Raw genomic sequence first — 20,462 nt, 5'->3', positions numbered from 1 at the left:
TGGTACCAGCTGGACTCCCAGGACAGCAGGAATTTTCTAGCCATTTGCACTCATCTGCTGGCCTGGTCCAAAGACACTGAGGAACCACAGATGCCAGGGAACCAACCTTCCCCTCCTTGCTTCCCAGCACTAGATGCCTTGGCATCCATGCCCAGTGAGACAATTAGCCCTCCCTGGGTGAGGACAAGGGCTGGGCAAAGACACGACCCTTTTGCCAATTGTATTATATCAAAATTCACATTATTTAAGGTTTTTACTGTATTAGTATACTGTACTTAAATGATACTTCATTTGGATTCTGCGTATCAGAAGACCGTATCCATTTGTGTTTGAAACTTTGAAGGTCATTCTGTGGCATTACCCTTGCTAAGCCTCAGTTTTGCCATCTCTGAAATGGAGATAATAGGAGTATCAACCAAAAAGGGTTGATCTGAAGATTAAAAGAGTAAACATATGTAAAATTCTGAGCACAGAGCCTCACTCGTAATAATTAGTAATGTTAGTGACTATTTTTATTATTGTCGATATCGTTGCATCCTCCCACATCTTTGTCCTCTCCTCCCACCCTGTTCTCATGCTCTTACCTGGGCTCCTTAAGAGCCCCCTTACTGTCTTCTGGGGTCCTAGTCTCATCCTTTCCACCCCTCTCCATTCTGCTACCAGAGTAAGCTTTCCAAAAGTTTACCTCTGCTTAAAAACATGGATAAGGCCACACCGCTGCTTAAAAACACCTGCTGGATCCTCATGGCCTTTAGTCCAAAGCCTTAGTCTGTTAAGGCTGCTATGAAAAAAATACCACAGACTGGGTAGCTTATCGATGACAGAAATTTACTTGTGACAGTTCTGAAGGTTGGGAAGTGGGAGTCAAAGCGCTGGGAGGTTCGGTGTCCAGCAAGAGCCCACTTCCTGTTTCAGAGACAGCCACCTTCGCACGTGGCAGAGGGGCTGAGAGAGCTCTCTGGGTTTCTTTTATAAAAGCACTAACCCCTTTTCTGAGGGCCCCACCCTCATGACCGAACCTCCTCTCCAAGGCCTCACCTGCTAACACCAGGAAGCCCTGAACAGACCTGGGGCCTCTACCCTAGCCTGAGCACATGGGAGGAGGCTGGTACCAGGTATGAAAACTCCAGGACAAGTATGTGCACTGTCACACCACGAGTACATGTGCACGGAAACTGCGGTGACTGCTTCCTCTTTCAGCCTGAGAGCTGCAAACACATCCTCATGGCGGGCCCAGAGGGACATGGAGGTGACGGGACCCTGCGGCTTTTCTGCAATAAGCCACCAGAGTGTCAGCCACATGTATTCTCTCTCTTTCCATGGACGCATCTCCTCTTCCTGCTCATGGGTAAGTGCACACTGCGGTCGCCAGCTGCTCGCTCCTGGTGTGCCCCTGAGGCTGGTCACATTCCCTGCAGGTAAAATCAGGAAGCTCCACCCCTTGTGGTAATCCTTCTGCAGGTTCCACTGTTTGGAGCTCTGGGGGGCGGTGTGAGTGTGCGCCTAGTCACACACCCTGAGGAGGTGACATTCCAGACTGGTTTCAAATAACTCTGGGCTCAGACTATGTCCCTCTCACTCTCGCCTTTTCCTGCTAAGAAATGCCAAGTGATGGGCTGGTTCCCTGTGCAACGTGACTAAAACCCAGAGAAATACAGGGAAATTTCCCTAATGACAAGCCACCCCACAACTTCCCTGCAAGGGGGAGAACTGCTGGGCCTGTCCTCTGTGTCCTGCCTTGGCTGTACGTACCTGGGCTTAGGGCTTCACCAGGGATTGGACACAGTCTGGTGGCCCCGGGCTAGGTGACCTCTGTCTGCATATTCTTTTCTCCCCACGTCCACTTCCCCATAAAGGCCCAAGCCCCGCTAGTTTCTCAGAAACATCTCTGAGCAGCTTGACTTGGGTCCCCTCCGTCCAGCGGGCACAGCGGAGCCCGTACCCCTGGGAGGATCTCACCCACCTGGAACTGGGGGGGCTACTGTGCCCCTGGGATCCTGCTTTCCCCAAGCCTGAGGAGCGACGGGTGCAGGGAGCTCCAGGGACCTGAGAACAGTGGGGGGTGGGGGGACCGGGGGCGGGCAGTGAGGGCAGTTCTAGTAAAACTCCTAGTGTGGGGGCGGGGGTAGGAGAAGCTTAGAGCTACAGGCTCAGCTCGAACCTGGCTTCTCTCCCTTTTCAATGGCATCTTTGCTCACCATGAAAGCATAGGAAGCCCCAGAGCTGTTTGTAGCCACACGCAACTCTTGGGGTGTTTCTTGGTTGTGTTCGATAAACCTGAAATTAACACATGCAATGTCATCGGAGCCTCAAATGATCAACACAGAGAGTTTCAAGGCAAAGCAGATCTCCCTGTGGCTCCACCAGTTGGAATAATATCAAACCTCACTGTTTCGGTTGAGCAGGGAGTTTCATTGGTGCTTTTGTGTCTCCAAGGAGTTGTTTCAGGAAGTAAAAGATAGTAGGGTGAAAAGTTCCCCTGTTTTAGGTTCAGGAACATTTTAAATTAAATCCGTGCTCCATTATTTGCTAGCTCTGTGAGTCTCTATTTCTTAAGCATAGAATGCAATTAGTAAGATATGTCATGCAAGATTCTCCCATAGATGAGAAATGATATATATCAAGTGCCTGGCACATAGTGGAAGCCGATTGATGATAACCACTGTGAAGTGCATTATTCTGAAGCTATTAAAGGTTCGGCAAGTCAGATTCAGTCATCACCATCTTTGAACCCCTTTTTATTATTTGTCATACAGTGTGGTTCAGAATAAGGTGGCTGATAGCTGGGACTCCTGTCACTAGACTGGGAACACTGCAGCCCCGTTTGCTACGACAGGATTTGACCTACAGGAGTCGCACCCTGCTCCCCAGGGGCAGACTGTGAGGCTTTTCTGGTCTTTAAACGAGGAGAGATGAGGTCAAAACACCATCACAGGCACCCAGCCAAGACCTAGCACCTTCCGGGCGTCCGGGATGGGGGTGGTCGGCACCCTCGACCTCCATACTGGGGGGCATCGTGTACAAGGAATCCAGGCTGTGCAACCGACCAACCCTGTATTTTCAGGCTTACACTCTCTAAATTTCAGCTCCTCATCTATAAAATGGACTAGTTATCAGAGAATCTTGGACATTGAATGAGGTGATTTCTGCAGCGTGTCTAGCACCCACCCAGCAGTCATAAGTGGCAGCTTCCAGTTGGGAAGAGCTGTCTTTAGGCAACTTCAAACAAACATCACATGACTCAGCTTCTGTCTTCTGAGCCTGTCCCCAGAGCCCACCTGAACTGACCTTCTCACCACCAGGGTCCCGAGCCACATGTCCTCCCTCCCCACAAGGTCCAGGTGCTCAGCTGATGGAGGCCCGGGCAGAGAAGCCCCTAGGCCTGCCCCAGTCAGGATGGCTCCTGTGTCTGCACATTCTGTAACCTCTGGGCCTGCAGAGCCTACCTCAGCCTTTGCCCATCTCTCCAGTCTGTGCTTGGCCTCTCCTCTCTCTCTAACATTTCCTACTAAGTTTTCCACCCTTACTTCCTGGAGTAGCCTGGGTGCTTAGCCCATCTGCTTGGGCCTAAAATTTCCAAAGGATTCTCCAGAGCCTCATAGGAGGCTTGGATCCTGGGAATCAAGGCTGGGGTCCCATCACAGACACCCACAGGGCCCCTCTAAGGAAATGAGCTGCATTGGCCAAATGCTGGGCCTCTGGAAGCCTTGGTAACAATGTTTATCAAGGATCTGGTCCTCCCTGAGATGAGGAAATCGGGAGCTCAGTCAATGCTAACTACTATTTCTAGCCCCAAACCTTGTTCCAAAGGCAAGAAAACATTTTCACGGCCAAGCCAAAATCGGTCTGAGATCCCCTGGATGATGAGGAAAAGGTAGCATGAGGTAGAGGTGAGAGATACTCCTTTTGTTCTCAAGGTTTTATTATGAAAATTATCAAACACAGAGAACATTTGGAAGAGTTCTGCAGTGAACCCTCAGTATCTCCCATGACTCTACTTGTAGAAGGGAGGTGAGTATAATACTTGCTTTGTCTCACATCTGCTCCTCTTCTACTCCTCTAGCCAGCCATCAACCTATCCTATTTTTTAAAAGAGGCTCTTTTTTCACTTCACTTGTTCATTATGACTTAGAGCAGCCTGTTTTTGTTTAATCACTAACGTATTTCCAGAGGAAGATGGCATAGGTGTGAACATTTCCATCTTGTAGATCAGTAAACTGATTCTTAGAGAAATTCATAATTTCACCCAAAGTCCCAAAGCTGATTTCCCTGTTGGAACAGAAACCTAAAAGGTCTGTTTGACTGATTATTGTAGCTACATGTGTGGAAGAGAGTGTTCGGTAAATAAATAAGTGAGTGAATGAGTGAATGCGTGAATGAATGGAGTGAGTGAATGGTTTTATTAGGTGCCAGGTCTAGAGAGAGAAGACCAGGAATCTCATTTCACTTCTCAGCACCTGGCACATGTTTATTGAATGAATGCATGAATAAAGGCTGGCTTGAGGGTTCAGCTGTCTCTCCAAGTCTTTCTTCTATCTCTGCAGGACTAGGAGCCTCTGGGAAGAACTCAGCCCCTACAGTGGTGACAGGGATTGCGGGAGGTTCAATGACTCTCTCCCTGAACATTTCAGTAGAAACAGAGATTGAACATGTCACCTGGACTTGTTCCCAGAAAGCTCTTGCTTTTGCGAAGCCAGAAGGACTTGCTATCCTTATGGACAAAAACTACGAGGGCCGACTGAACTGGAGCTGGAGGTACTTGTCCATCAACAACCTGACCCTGGAAGATGCGGGATCCTACAAAGCCCAGATAAACCGAAATAATTATAAAGTCACCACGTACAAGGAATTCACCCTGAATATCTATGGTTAGTTTCAGAGAACTTCTGTGGATTTTGATCTTTTATTTTTAAAAGCAGATTCTCTCTCTCTCTCTCAGGAATTTAACTCACTAGGACATATAGGACTGTCACATTGGTTATTTTCATCCAATCCCATAAACACAGATGTCAAGAATAAAAAGCACAGCCAAAATGTGTTTAAGAGTCATTGGTGTTCTTTTCTGCAACTCCGTTAATATCCTTTACCCATCGGTATTAGCTCGCTAGCCCTGCCATAACAAAATCCCGCAGACTGGGTGGCTTAAACAACAGAAATGTATTTTCTCACCATTCTAGAGGGAAAAAGTCCCAGACCAAGGCACCAGCAGGTTTGATCTCTCAGCTTGCAAATGGCTGCCTTCTTGATACAGCCTCACATGATTATCCCTCTGCTTTGCTTGTGTCTTAATCTCCTCTTTTTATAAAGATACCACTCATATTGGATTAAGGCCCATCTAACTTGATTATTTCTTTAAAGGATCTGTTTCCAAATACTGCCACTTTCTGAGTACTGGGGAGTAGGACTTCAATCTATAAATTGGGGGAGACATGATTTAGTCCATAACACTCTGTCCTCTGGACCCCCAAAATTCATGTCGTTCTCACCTGCAAAAAACATTCACTCCATCTCAACAGCCCCCAAAAATTTTAACCCATTCCATCATCAACAGCAAGATAAAAATCTTACCCAAGTATCCTCTGAATCAGACATGGTTGAGACTTGAGGTGTAAGTCATCCTGACGCAAAATTCCTCTCTAGCTGTGAAAGTGTGAAACCAGACAAGTTACCTGCTTCCATAATACAGTAGAGGACAGACATAAGATGGACATTCACACTCTAAAAAGGAGAAATCAGAAAGAAGAAAGGGGGCATGGGTCCCAGGCAGGTCTGAAACGCACCAGGGAAAACTCCATTCGATTTTAAGATTTGACAATAATCCTCTTTGACCCTCTGAGCCCACTAGGTTGGCAGCACTATCCCCTTGGCCCTAGGCAATCACCCTTCCCCATGGAACCAAGGCAAAACCACTCTACCAGCTGCTCCTGCACCTGTGCCCTCTAAGCAGCAGCAGCCCTCTTGACTTCTGAACTGCCCTGGGGTTCATTCTTCCCCTTTCTTGAAGGATAAAGCCTGGTCCCAGTCAGACAGTGCTATTGGCCCATCCTACAGAATCCCAGAAGTCAGATGGCCTTGCTTCACTGCGTCCCATCTTTGTCCCTCCGGTCCATGCTGGTAACATTTCTGCTGAGAGGGTTGCCTGGATCCATGGGTCACACTGTAATCTCTTTAGCAAACATTGTTTAGCCATATTCTTAGTATGCTCTCCAGACACACTTACTTATCGTTTACAATATGGATAGACTGAGAATTTCCCAAATCTTCTTGTTCTCGTTCCTTCCTGCTTAACAATTCCTCCTTCAATGACATTGAATAGCATCTCTCTTCTCTAAGAGAGGATTTTACTACATGTAGGAAGGAAAAACCCCACACTGCCCTCAACATTTTGCTCAGCAATCTCCTTAGTTAAACACCCAAATTCACCACTTACATGTTCTACTTGCTGCACAACACTAGAATATAAGTGGTCTTTGTCTTTTGCTACTTTATAACAAGTATCACCTTTATCCAACTTCCAATAACATGTTCTTCATCTCCATCCATTATCTCACCAGTAACACCTTTAACGTCCATATTTTTACAGCACTTCATTCATGATAATATATGTATACTCTAGGTTAACAGACGCCTTCTCTACGGCTCTCCTCTTTTCTTTCTGAGCCCATACCAGAATCCCCTTCATCACCCATAGTCCTATGAGCAGTGTCTTGAGGACAACCCAGGCTCTTTCTAACACACACATCAAAACTCTCCCAGCCTCTATCCATTAACCAGTTCCAAAGCCACGTCCACCTTTTCAGGTATTTGTTTCAGTAGCATCCCACTTCTGGTACCAAAATCTGTAGATTTCTTAGGGCTGCCATAATAAAAAGCCACAGGCTGAGTAACTTAAGCAACAGATTCATTTTCTCCCGACTCTGGAGGCTGGTCAAGGTGTCAGCAGGCTTGGTTTCTTCTAAGCCCTCTATCCCTGGCTTGCAGACAGCTGCCTCCTCCCTCCATGTCTTCACATGGCTGTCGCTCTGTCCATGCATCCCTGTCCTCATGTACTTTTCTTGCAGGGACTCCAGTCATATTGGATTAGGGCCCCATCTCAACTGAATCACTTCCATCTCCAAATATGGTCCTATATCCAAATGCAATCACCTTCTGAGACCCTGGGGGTTAGGACATCAACATATGAGCTTGTTGGGGGTCACAATTCAACCTATGACACTGTCTTTCTATTAGGTAGTTTGTCCTTTTTGTATTAATTTGTAGGAGGCTCTGTATATATTAAAGAAATGGAATTCTAAGTAGCTAGTAGAAATAGAATGAATCAGTTCAAAATGTACTGTTTTATTTATACAATTTATATAATTTCCAAGATATATTGTTACATTTTTAAGTTTCAGGACAGTATGTATAATATCATATATGTATCTATACCTAGAATGTATCTACAAAGATCAAATTCTTAACAGTAGTTTCCTCCAATAAATCCTGGGAAGAGGAAATAGGTGACTGGGGCTAGAAAACTTGTTTTTTCTCATTATGTGCCCTTTTGTATCTTTTCGGTTTCATGTATTACCTATTCAAAAAAATAACCACTTACACACACACACACACACACACACACACACACACACACACACACACTGAGAATAGGGAAGATGGGACAAAAGGGAAAGATAGGCCCAGGAAGAAGGTCTGGAAGCACAATTGGTCTTAAAATCAAATCAAAACTCAATGGCAACTCGAATTCTAAAGGCAGAGCTCCCCACTCCCCAGTGTTTGGGGCTGTCCTATTCATCTATTTAATTCATCAAAATTCATGGCTGGCTTTCATGGTCCATAGATGTTCGGACACAGGCATCAGCCCTGTCCCCGCGGAGTTCATCTACTCATGGGGGAGAGTGAGAAGCAATCAGACTGTTTTGTCCTGTTGAGTCATGGTGGTAACACCCAGAGAGGGTATTATGGAAGAATAGAGGAGAGGCCCTGCAGGGGGAAGCTAGGAGAAAACACCCCAGAACAGCTATGCCGGCCCCTCCCTTCTGCCCCCAGCCCCTCTACCACTCACTGTCTTCTCTCAGCCCTCTCCTGCTGGGGAAGGCATATGAGTAGTGTCCTCATTGCTACTGTCCCTACAGAGCAGCTGCAGAAGCCCCGAGTCACCATGAAGTCTGTGAACATGTCTGAGAACGGCACCTGTAACATTACCTTGATATGCTTTGTGGATGGGATGGGGAAAGGTGTTCTGTACATCTGGACCCTGGGGGACACCCATGCATCTGAGTCCTTTGGGGGCTCCACCCTCACCGTCTCCTGGATGCCCTGTGATCCAGACCTGCTGTACACCTGCACAGCCAGGAACCCGGTCAGCCAGAGCAGCTCCCATCCTGTCCATGTCCAGCAGTTCTGTACAGGTAAATGGTCCACTAAGGCCCCCCAGGGGAGAAACAGTCTGAGCAGCTATGGAGTCTAAAACCCAGGGTCCTGGCAGGACATAGATGGAGGGGGGAAACAAAAAGACAAGCCTGAAGACCCCCTGTTCTCAACCCTCAGGGGCCTGAAAGAGCCCAGCAGGGAACTTGGGAAATCCCAGGGCACTATGGAACTCAGGGGTGGAGTAAGGGAAGGGAAGAGAATACTGATAAAGAGACCCAGATTGTTCTTTGCTGAGATGGAGTTATCCCCTGGAGTCTCCTCAGAAAGGCAGAGAAGGCAGGAGAGGTCTGGGCAGGCAGTAGGCAGAGCCAGATGCATACCTGTCCACGACAAGTTGGCCTTGGGAAAGCACCTGGTCAAGAGGGCCTGTGGGGATCCCGTCCCCTTCCGTCCAGGGAGGAGGTCCAGTGACTGAAGCTGCAATGTCTCATCTCTGACTGCAGATCCAGGAGCCTCCAGAGGAAGACCAATGGGGGAACCGGTGGTGGGGATACTGGGGGAGGCAGTGACACTGCCCCTGGAACATCCAGCCAGTCATCCCATAGAGAAAGTTGTCTGGATCTTTAACACGTCTATTATCAGCAACAAGCAGGAAGGGGCAGCAACGGCTGATCCACTCATTAAGTCCAAGGATCCTGACAGGAACACGGTGTGGGTCTCCGACCAGGACTACTCCCTGAAAACTGGCCAGACGAAGGTGGAGGACGCCGGCCCCTACCACGCCTATGCGTGCTCAAACGCCTCCGGAGTCATCAGCACAAAACATGTCACCCTGCTCATCTGCCGTGAGTTTCTGAGCAGCGTGCTGATCAGTAGATTCCTTCCCTGAAAGGTTTCCCCCTTTTGCTGCCTTCTCCCCCTTCCGTCCTCCCTCAGGCCTCTCCTCCTACCTAAACACCTCAGACCACTAGGACAGCTGTTCAGTTCACACTAATCAATTCACAGGAGTTAAAAATCACAGCCATTGGCTGGGCAAAATCTACTTGCTGACGTCTCCCTTCCTCTAGGCTTCAGGTTAGGCCCCAACCACCCAGCTTTCAGTACTGCCCCTGTCTTCCTGCATTATCAGGTGGGACCAGGAACTTTCCAGCCTGCATTTTTTATAGACTATTGTCATTTTGGACAAGAGAAGATCTGGCTGGGGAATCAAATAAGATCAAGGAGAAAGCCTTTAGTGTCCAAAGACCATGTGATTTCCAAGAGGAGGGCTGCTTGGCTCCTCCAAGTGTGAACGACAAGACTCACAGTCCTTAGCCTTGGGCCTCATAGCGGTTTGGCTTGACAGTTTGCGTATTTTACATTTACTGCTCCTTCACCTGCACCAGTCAATCAGGGTCATCATATCCCCTGCCTGGATGTGTTAGTGTCTAAGCACCCGTGGAAAGAGTCACTGTCCATGGTGCTGTTAAAATATGCAGTAAGTCAGCTAGTCCACATTGACTGCATACTGTGACTCAAATATAAAAGAACCAGCAAGAACTGTATGTTAAAATAATAATAAACTGGGAACAGTTTGTATCAGTCTTATATATTTAAAACTGCTAACATTTATTAAGCACTTATTCCGTGACTGCTGGGCTTGCCTCTCTACATTCCTTACCTCTTGTGAATAAACAAATTAGGTGATGGCCTCTCCAAATGTAAGCCTTGAAGGGCCTTCAGAACACAGGGAGGCATTATTTGTGTTGATCAATTCCTTGTTCTCCACGTCAAAAATCAAAGGCCCAAATGTAACCTCCTAGAGCAATGCCGGCTCAGTAAGTTCAGTAATTGTAGAATGAGTGAATGAAAATGAATGTTTTCTACAATAGCATGGGATTTTAACTGGATGGAACTGTACAGAATGATATGGTCATCTTTCTGTTTTCACTTTTTAATATCGCCTTTGTTTCACACCTGAGCATCAGAGGCCCAAAGGGGTGAAGTGATATGTCTGAGATTTCACAGCTACCAAGGGTGCATTCCAAACTTCCTGGAACTCCTGCAGGACCTGTCCCAGCCCTATTTCCCAGTGTCAATACCCAACTTCATGACTACATTTTGAATGAGTGAGGATGTGGCGAGCGCCCAGTGGGCAGGCATGACTCGATATCAGGTCTGCCCTTCTCTCACAGGGAAGCTGCAAGAGCCGAAAGTCACCTGGAGCCACACCCTCGCTGAGGACGGCAGCTGCAGGGTCACCCTCGTGTGCTCAGTGGATGACCCTGGGCACAATGTGACCTACAGGTGGACTTTCCTGCAGAATGGAGCTGTCACATCTCAAGAGGGATCTCACCTCACTGTCTCCTGGAGAAGGGATGAAAATCAAACCAACTTCACATGCACTGCCAGCAACCCTGTCAGCAACAGCACCTGGCAGTTTCCATCTGGGGACATTTGTCCAGGTTGCTCTCCATCTCTGCTCCACTAGACCTCAGGGCCTTGGACTGTTGGTTCCAAGAATTTGCATTCTGAGTGGTTCTTTATGAAGTACAGTGAGGGAGGGTGGGCAAGAGCCCTTTAGAGCAGAACATTCCAATAGAAATATGGTAGCAGTTACATATGTAATTTAAATGTTCTAATAGCCATGTTAGAAAATGAAAAAAGAAACAAGAAAAATTAATTTTAATGATATAGCTTATTTAACCCACTATATCCAAAATATAATCATGCAACACCACAGTTATTCACAGGGAAATTTACATTTCCTCCATCATACTGGCCACATTTCAAGGGCTACCATACTGGATGGCACAGTATCTGAAGTTTGTAGAGAAGAGTTGATGGGAAGTTGATACAGGAAGGGATGCAGGCCACAAAGAAACATGGGCTGTGTCTCTGGGAGCTAGAAGGGGCCTGGTAGGTCTTACTAGATGCCAAGCACTCTTCTAAGTCCTTGTACATGTTAGCACACTCAGCCTGCACAATAACCCTGTGCAGCGGGTATTCTTATTGTTCCCCATTATATAAAGAACAGAGAGTCAGGAAGAATAAGAGACTTGCCCAAGGTCACACAGCAAAACAAATATTGGAACCCTGAATTCTGTGCTCCGCTTCTCCCAAGAGGGAAGTAGAAAAAAAAGGAAGATCTACTCAGGATGTGATAATGCTAGATTAGGTTGTGTCTGGCAGATGAAGTTAGAGCCCTTTTAAGTAGAATTCTTGACTTTTTCTATCTCAAGTCCCTTAAACCATTTACAGACAGGATGAGTGCAGTGTGATGGATAAGGGAGCCTGCATTCAAATCCCAGCTCAGGTATTTATAACTGTGACACCGGGCAAGCCATAAACCCCTCTACCTAGGGACGCTGTCTGCCTTATATACACTGCTGTAACTTTGCACCTAGAACGCCTGCTCAGTAAGTATCATAACTGTCAAATGAATGGACGAAAGGCACATTTTCTGCACTACCATGGGGTTTTAAGAGGGAAGTAGGATGGCCATTATGCTCTGTCCATTGTTTGTTCTACTCTCCTTTATCATTGTTTATACTAATATCACTCGTTTCCTCTTCAAAGGGCGTGAAAGAAGCACGAAGCTTTGGATCGGACTCTCCCTGATGGTCCCCATCCTTCTGTGCGTGGGGATCTTCAGCTGGTGCGCTCGGAAGCAAAAAAGACCACGTGGGTTTCTGAGATCAATGGCCGCGGCCAGCACTAGGCCGTTTCCTGGGCCACTTCCCTGGGACCTTTGGAGGCTTCTCTGTCCTCTCACAATGCCCTCCTACCTTTTCTCTCCCAAGACCTCATTTCTTCTCAGAGTGATGGAGGAAGGGGTATTAGTTGGGACTCTTTAGTTACAAATAATTAAAAACCCAAATCAAACCGGCCTAGTCGAAAATGGGGAGGACATGCAGGGGGCATGATTTATTACTTTGGGATTCACAAAATCAGTCTGTGGGGAAAGCAGAGAAGGAGACCATCTTAGCGACAAACATCACCAAAGGCTCAACAGTCACCAGGGCGCCCCACCTCTCATCCCTACGTTTCCTCTGAGCCTCTTAATTCTCTCCTACCGCAGCCAGCTGAAGGGCGAGGGTGAGGGGTGGGGTATTCACAGCAACTGGTAGCTCCAGACCCAGGCGGACAAGCAGCTCATGGCAGGAAGGGGAGAAGATGCTGCTCCAACTCTGCTTTAAAAACTCAGAAACAGATCTGATTGGCCAGGCCTTGGGTCATGTGACCTCCGTTTGAACCAATCACTGTGGCCAAGGGGATGAGCTATTGTGATTGGCAACTCCCTTTGAATTGGAGTGGAAATGGAGTCGTTTGCGGAAAGAACATGTTGGTTAGAACACATGGGGCCCGTGGAAGATTTACTGTGAGCCACTGGGCCCCTCCCTGCGGCCCCCACCCCTTCCCATATCAAATTTCCGTCAACTTTGGGTCCTCCACACACTTTGGGAACTGCGAGCGAGCAACCAATCTGACCGGTGGCCGCTACAGAGGGCTTGGAGTTCTCCCTTCCAGCAGAGCGGCAGGAGCTCCAGCACCTGCTCCACAGCTGAAGATGAGCCCAGACTTCAGCCGCCCTTCCCATGGACCAGTACTCACATCGGGGTTCACCCTCCTCCCTCACGCCTTCCCCTGGCTAGTTCCGGGGGATTGCTCCCCCTCTCCTTTGTCGCCCCCAAAATCAGAGACGCCTTTTTCCTCCCAGCCCTGCTGATAAACTTCTCTCCCGCAGGTTTCTCAGGTTCCGCCCCAGACTTCAGTTCCAGCCCAGCTGAGGCCCCAGCTCACACACCAGGTAACATCCCCGATGATGCTGGCTATGGGGTCGCTGGGCCAGATGGGAGCCCCAAAGCCTGGCCACCCAGTGTGGTCTGCTGACTGGCAGCATATGCTTCACCTGGGAGCTCGTTAGAAATGGACATCTTGGGCACCATCCCTGAATACTGAATTCTAATCGGCATCTTCACAAGACCCATAGGTGAAGCATATGCCTCTTAACGTGTGAGAAGCAATGTGCTAAAGGAAGGTAGTTTGGGGAACAATAGCCACAACCAGGATGGTGGTGAAAGATGCTAACCAGGACTGAGAGAGGTGGTCTGTCCTCTGGGGTCTCTAGGCTTTCTCAGGCATTGACCATCATATCATCACTCCATGTGGCCTACAGTTGTTTTCTGTTCTGAGAATGGAGAAGCAAAGGCCAGATGGAATGGTAAATTTGTGGGAAGACAAAACTAAAAATCAAAATTAAAACCATGAGGCTGTCTAGGCATCGGTTACCCTAGAGCATCGCTGAGGACGTGGTTCTCCAGTTTTTGAAAAGCTAAAGAATGGGTTCTTCAAACAAAATATTGTGCCACAGCCCAGCAGCACAAAGCTGTAAAAGCGGCTGGTACTGACGAAGGTGGGCGGGGGAGCTGAGATGTCTGCACCTTTCTCTCCCTCCCACCCCTCCGGGTCCTAAATCACCGCCTTGACCTCTGGAGCTCTGGAGTTCTAAGGAACCCCAGGCTCAGACAAACCCTGCTTTAAAAACCCCTATGTCACAGAGGGGATCCCCCAGGAGATCGAGTAGGAGAAGGGAGGAACTGGGTAGGGGGCCAGGGGTTCACATAATCCAACAGTGCAGGCTTCTCCGACAGGAGAGTGTGACCAAGAGAAAGGGGCCAAGAATGAGAATGAGGCTGGGTATGGAGCCGCCCGCCAGCTCCCTCCTCCACCGGGCAGACCCTGGCCTCCCGCAACCCGTGCCCCTTTCTCCCAGCTCTCTCCTCAGCTCCCCAGGCCTGCTTCTCCAGGCCATCCATTGTCTCCCCACGTCTCTTCTGCCACTGCCAGTGTTCAAGCTGTCGGCAATTTTTGTCTTATTGACTACATGTCTTCTGTTCTCATTGAAGAGTCATATATTCACATAGTATATAATTGAAAAGAAAATCTTCCCAATCCCAGTCTCCAGGTCTCTCCCCTACAAGACCTCCATTGTTAAGATCTACATGTGTCTAATTCCTTCCAGAGCCTTCTAATGCATTTATAGGCATCACACTTATTTGTGTGTGTGTATGTCTGTTTAGGTGTTCTTTCTTTAATTACACATATGGGAGTAATCTATAACATTTTTTTGGAACCCTGCTTTTTTAACAGACCATATATAGATTAAGACTGACTCCTATTCTTTCCATCCTACAGATGTACCTTAATTTTTTTAAGTAGTCCTTTTTAACAGACATTCCCATTCCTTGTTACTTCTTCCTTAAAATATTATGTTTCCTAACTGTCTATTCCTTCTCCGGAGTTTCTCCTTTCTAACCTGCCTGCTCACCGCTTTGCGAGGCTCAACCCTGACTCCTCTACCACCACCAATGGCTCCTCGTGGCCTCTGTCTGTTATTCAAAAGGTCATTTAACCTAGGGGTCAGCTGTGTAAGTTCTGAGGTCAGGCAATCCTGTGTTCAAGTCCTAGCTCTTCTCCTTATCAGTGATCTTGGGCAATTCAGTCTCTAAGCTTCCTTATCTTGCAAACTGAAGGCACCAACCTCTCAGAGCTGCTGTGAGGACTGAGAGGTGCAGTGCCCACAGTGCGCCCCCAACAGGTGGCACCTAGTGTTCTGCCTCAGCATTGAGCCAGATCATCCTGTATCTACTTTTTTCCTACACAAAGCCTGTAGGGGGCAGTACTGAGTAGTAGTTCAGTACATCAGGGAACAGATTACCTGCCTTCCAGTCCTCACACTACCTCTAACTTGGGCAAATGCTTAACCTTTATGTGATCCAGTTTCCACATCTGCAAAAAATACATAAAGATGATGACTCTCTATGCTTCTTGGGTTTACACAGATTAGAGAAATGTGTTCACGGGAAGCATTTAGAACAGTGCCTGAAACACGGTAGGCACTCAGTAAATGTAAGTCATTATTACTCTGTGCTCAGATCAGTTGGGCTGCTTGATGTGAGAACGTCCACCAAAGGCAGGTAGACGTCTACCCAGTGCCACACCAGTTGTTCCCAGCAGGCATGCATTCTGATGGTCCTGTGCCCAAGTCACAGCAGTTGCTAAATATTTTGAATATCATCCTTTCCTAAAAGAGAAGGTGCCCCAGGTTTCACACCTGCCTTTGATCATGCTGCTCCCTCCACCGAGAATACTGTCACTCGTCAGAATCCTGCCCCGATGTCAAGACCCACCTCATTTCCTCCACTTTATGAGTTCTTCCCTGCTTCCTAACCAGACACCATCTGCTCTCACCTCTGCACTTTTATACTTTTCCCATGATCTGTGTCAGAGCCGATTTATATTAATTGATTTATGTATGGCTCTGGCCCCCAGCTACACGTTGTACTCTTCCAAGACCAGGTCTCATTTATCTTTTTACTTCCCCAGAGAACCCATCCCAGCACTGAGGATGGTTTATCCAGCGGGCTCGGTTCTGCTCACTGAGAGGTGCGAAGTCCACCACACATCATACTCAGTGGTCAATGAATGTTTATCATATGAATGGATGAGCAAATGCATGAAAGGAAGGAGGAGGGGGAGTGCAATGGGAGGAGTCAGAGCAGCTTGGAGCTTTGCACAAAGCAGCAGAGCAGAGGGGTTGCCACGGTTCCTACCAACCCTGCACGATGTGTTGCAGAGCCCGCTGCTGGCCACCAGCTCTGCGCCCTGCACTCCCCAAGGCACCAGAAGCTGGACACTCCCCCTCAGCCTGCCAGGCAACAGCCCCAGCCCCGCTCTGACAGCAGCTCTGACAGCGATGAAACAACTGAGGAGGAGGAGGAGGGGGGGGGAGGGGAGGACGGAGATGCGTAAGCCCGGCAGTGGCAGAGGCCACGTGTATGACTTGGACACTGGACATGACTTGGCCTCTGAGGAGCAAGCAGAGGATGATCTCGCCACTCCGGGAGGCGGGGCATCTGCATCTGTGGGCACAGGGCACACGGTGTATATGCAAGTGAACTTCAGCCTGCAGGTGAGCCCATTCAATCAGTACACCTTCCCTTCCCCTCCCACTTCCAGGCCCATCTACCATCCAGGGTGCTTAGTCGCTCCAAATGGGGGCTATTATTGGGGAGCAAGAACAGCAGCACATGGGCAGAGAACTGTAGCTTTATCCATGTCCCTCGAAATGAAGGAATTCATCCTTCAGCTCCCATCCTTGGGCCATGAATAAGGGAGGTGCGGGGGAACCAGAGGCTAAGGCAGCTGCTGCCCTCCGTGTGAGAGCAGGGCCAACTGTCCCCTCTCCTCAGGGGTTGAGGGAGGAATTCTGGAACTCTCGCATTTGGTGATCATGGACAGTCTGATGTTGGTCTGTTTACAGGAAAAGACAGCAAATTCTCAGAATAAAGAAGATACAACCACGATCTACTGCTCCATACAGAAACCTCAGAAGGTGAGAACTACTTTCTCTTTCTCCTAAGTCCTGGATTTCCATGGATGAGGGGGGACGCTAATGTTCCACCCACTGTGCACCCCTCCAACACATTCCAAGGTCAACAAAGATGCCTAAACAAATGATCCTGATTTACACGTGTGCAGCCAAAGGCTGAACATTTCTAATGGATTTAATAATATCTTACATTGATTAGTCTTAACACTGACCAAAATGAGAGATTGTCAGCCCAAATATTTTTATGGTGTATGTCTGTTTCCAAATCTATCTCTAACCCTAATCCTAATCAATCCAAAATGATAACTTTCCAAATACTGGAAATCACCCAACAGTCCAATGTCAAGAATTTTGGGGAAATGTGCAATGAGCAATGACACATTCATTTTCTTGTAGTGTTAAAAGAGATTTTAAGGGTAGGATTTACCATGAAATAATAACAACAGAAAAAAAAACTTTTGTATAAAGTATTACAGTTTACCAAACATTAACAAACATTCTCGCCTGATCCTATAAACACCTCTACAAATGTGTCATCACCCACATTTTAAAGCCAAAGATGCTGAGATTCAGAGTTCATTTTGCCTAAGGTCACATAGGTAGTAGTTGAAGTTTCAATATTAAGAACCACAAGGAGTTTTAAAATAATCCTGAATGACCATGACCTGAATCTGACTGTCCACTCCACTTTCCCTTTCCTGAAAATATTGGGTCCATACATACTTTCATTTTCACATGTCCCCAGAATTCCCTCCCTGTAAATGTTCAAACAAGATTTAAAGAGAAAAAGAAAAAGATCTCAAAGTCTTTCTGTGATGTTATTTGTCTGTGACTGATGAATCAATCAGTAGATATTTATTGAGCAGCTTTTGTTTGCCCAGAACTTGGCTGAGTGCCATGGCCATTCAGATATGTTTAAGACACCATCCTTGGGCTTGAAAACTTGTTTTCCTATTTGTCTTTTGGTGGAAGGAGAGTGGAGCTGGTGCAGCCATCTGCAAGGGGAATGGAAATGCCCTGCACGGCTGCTTATTATGTGTGCGATTGCCAGGGGTTTTTCAGTCACCAGAAGTGGGAGAAATCACTGCACTGAGGTAGACAGGAAAGGCTTCATGAAAAAATAATTTGGATTTGACCTGAACAGATGGATGGAATTTGCTCACTCAATACTTGTGTAGATGGGCAGCTCAGTTCAACAATCATCTTCCTCATGTGCCATTTCAGAGCGAGGCCGGATGCTTAGCCTGCTAGGGACTTCACCCTTGGCCTTGAGGCCAAATCTGTTCTGTCCACCCCACTCCCAAAGCTGTTTTCCACTCTCACCTGGCCCCTTGTGTTTGGGCCAATCACGGTCAATCTTAAAGTCATGGACATCAGTCTCTGCGTGGAGTTTCCGAACGGTCATGTGTCATTGGTCTGGTCAGTCCTGCATGGCTCTCACACTACCCTGGGGACTTCAGGTCCTCACAACCACTCTCACCCACAGAGTAAGAGAATTCAGTGCATTTCTTCAGCCAAGGTCTTGGCAGAATTTATCCATTGACTTCAGAATTTTTAGGACCAGGAATTCTGGTTCTGGGTCCCCTAAAGCCATTTTGCCCGCTTGCCCAGGAAACTCTCAAACCTACTTTAATTATGATTTTCTGACACATGTCTCTGCATAATACACGAAGCTTTATGCTATTCCCAGACTAGTGCTGGCACCCAGCCTTCCCTCCTCTCTGTTCTCCAGGGCCTTCCCTGAACACTGAGACAAGGGGTCCTCAGACCCGTTGGAACATGAAGGTCTGATGGTCCGGACCAGTTTAGAACTTAACCTCCACCACCTGAATTATCTCTCTGTAAAGGTTTGTCCTATTTCTCCAGCTAGGGCAGAGATTGGGTTCATAGTAGCTCCTTGAGAGCAAGGCCTTTTATTGTCATTTTTGAATCCCCTCAATTCGCTGCTTTAAACTTCCTTATATCTGGAATACAGACTCTCACCCACTTACCAGGAGCGTCTCTGTAAATGCTCGCCATCAGCTTGGTTGACGGCTCCATTATGACCTGACGTCTATAGGAGGTACCAGTCTTAGCCTCGCCTCACATTCCTCTCTCTCTCCCCCCAGCACAAGCCAAAGGAAACCGGAGCCTTCCAGGCTTTAGTAACCATATTCTTTTGTGTCTTTTGGCCCACAGATAGTGCGACCACCACAACAGAGTGATCCTGAGTCTCCTGAAATCCCTACCTACGAAAATTTCACCTGAAAAGAAGAGCAGGAGAAACAGGGGCAGCTGGACCTTTGCACCATCTTCTAAATCGTTGCTGAAATAAATGCAACACGGACTGGCAGATCTATGTAAACTCTGCCACTGCAGTATTTTCTTTTAAGTAAAAGGAAATAACCTAAGTGTCCATATAGTAGGAGTCTGCTTAAATACCCCGCAGTGTACCCATGCAATAGCAAACCCTGCCAGATTTGTAAAGAAAGGGGAGACTATTCTGTGCTAATAGAGAATGAGCTCTAAGATACATTGTTAAGTGGAAAGAACAAAGTCCAGGACAGTGTGTACCACATGCTACAGGTGGATAAAAAAGAAATGCATATCTAGGTATAAAGATGTTCTGAAAGAAAGTACAAAAAAATGTACCAAGGGCTGCCTCTGGAGAGGGAACTGGGTTTTTTTTTCAGTGTATACTTTTTTGTACTGCTGGATTTTTTAACCGTATGTATGCATTACTCTTCTGGTATACATCTTTAGTAAATATGCTTCCTATATTTACCCAAAAGAATTTCCTTCTTTACTGTCAGGTCTGGATGCAGCCATCTGGATGCAGTCTCTCTCTTCTCCCCTAAACTGTGGCCTCAGCCCTGTCCCCCCACCTGTAAGTTGCATCACCCTTGGCTTATATTCATGACATTCCAGTGTACAATTGTGTGACATGCTCCTTGCAGCCCATGTATGTCCTTTAATATGGTGCTTCTGCTGTCGCGCGCTCCTGCACACAGTCGGTGGAGTTATATGTCTTCTGTGGCCTGCAGAAGACATATACTCCCAGGGGCCAGGCGGTGCTTCATAGACAGCAGGAGCTTGATTGTTGCTTGTTCACTGGCTGGTCATTGCAGGAATGATTATTTTTGTAAGGCATTATTGCAGCATCCCAACAAAGCCACATAATACGATACTGTTGTATGTTATTACACTCCAGAACAGTGCATCTCAAAAGCCCTGGGCCCTTAAGGCCTCTTGCTCCTTAAATAAATCTGGCAAGCTCACGATCTACACAACTCAAATCACATGAAAGGCCAACTGCAGGCAATGGTCAGTGTCTCTGGTGTCCATCCGGACTGCCGCAACGCCATCATTTCCGGCTCCCTCGCTCACGAAATCCCTTGACTCTACAGCTCAGCTCCCATATGCCTCAGGCCTGCCAGACTCCTTTTGCACATATTTTCCTGGTTTTTTTACCCTTGACGTTCTCTCTAGGCTGTGGAATGTCCACACTTGTCTCCAGGAGAAAGCCAGCCTGCCAGCCTCATAGGGATGAGGCGGGGCTTGAGCAAATGCAAGTTGTGGCTGCTTCCCCTTAGCCTGAACGGCCCCAAAAACTGGGCATCCTGGAAATCTGCTGTTCATGGATGAACAAGACAGGGAGACACTGACAGCTCACCGGGAGGCAGACCCCTCTCCAGCAGGAATTAAACAGATATGCATTTATTGATGGACACCAATCAGT

The 20,462-nt window shown here is 47.5% G+C and overlaps 1 protein-coding gene across 1 annotated transcript; it reads left to right on the top strand.

Moving 5' to 3' along the window:
- Positions 1-655: 655 nt before the first annotated feature.
- Positions 656-19,134, top strand: LY9 (lymphocyte antigen 9). The gene is given in 11 exon segments (XM_017676334.3): positions 656-1,348; positions 4,545-4,868; positions 8,133-8,408; positions 8,874-9,215; positions 10,545-10,814; positions 11,929-12,033; positions 13,097-13,159; positions 15,989-16,146; positions 16,148-16,324; positions 16,676-16,747; positions 18,923-19,134. Coding segments are annotated over 11 exon segments (2,067 nt in total). The 5' UTR covers positions 656-1,137; the 3' UTR covers positions 18,992-19,134.
- The last annotated feature ends 1,328 nt before the right edge of the window (positions 19,135-20,462 follow it).

This window comes from Manis javanica, chromosome 14 (assembly GCF_040802235.1).
Source record: "Manis javanica isolate MJ-LG chromosome 14, MJ_LKY, whole genome shotgun sequence".
NCBI lineage: Eukaryota > Metazoa > Chordata > Mammalia > Pholidota > Manidae > Manis > Manis javanica.
Note: the sequence above shows the minus strand (reverse complement) of the source record. Positions and strands in the feature narration are given on the sequence as shown.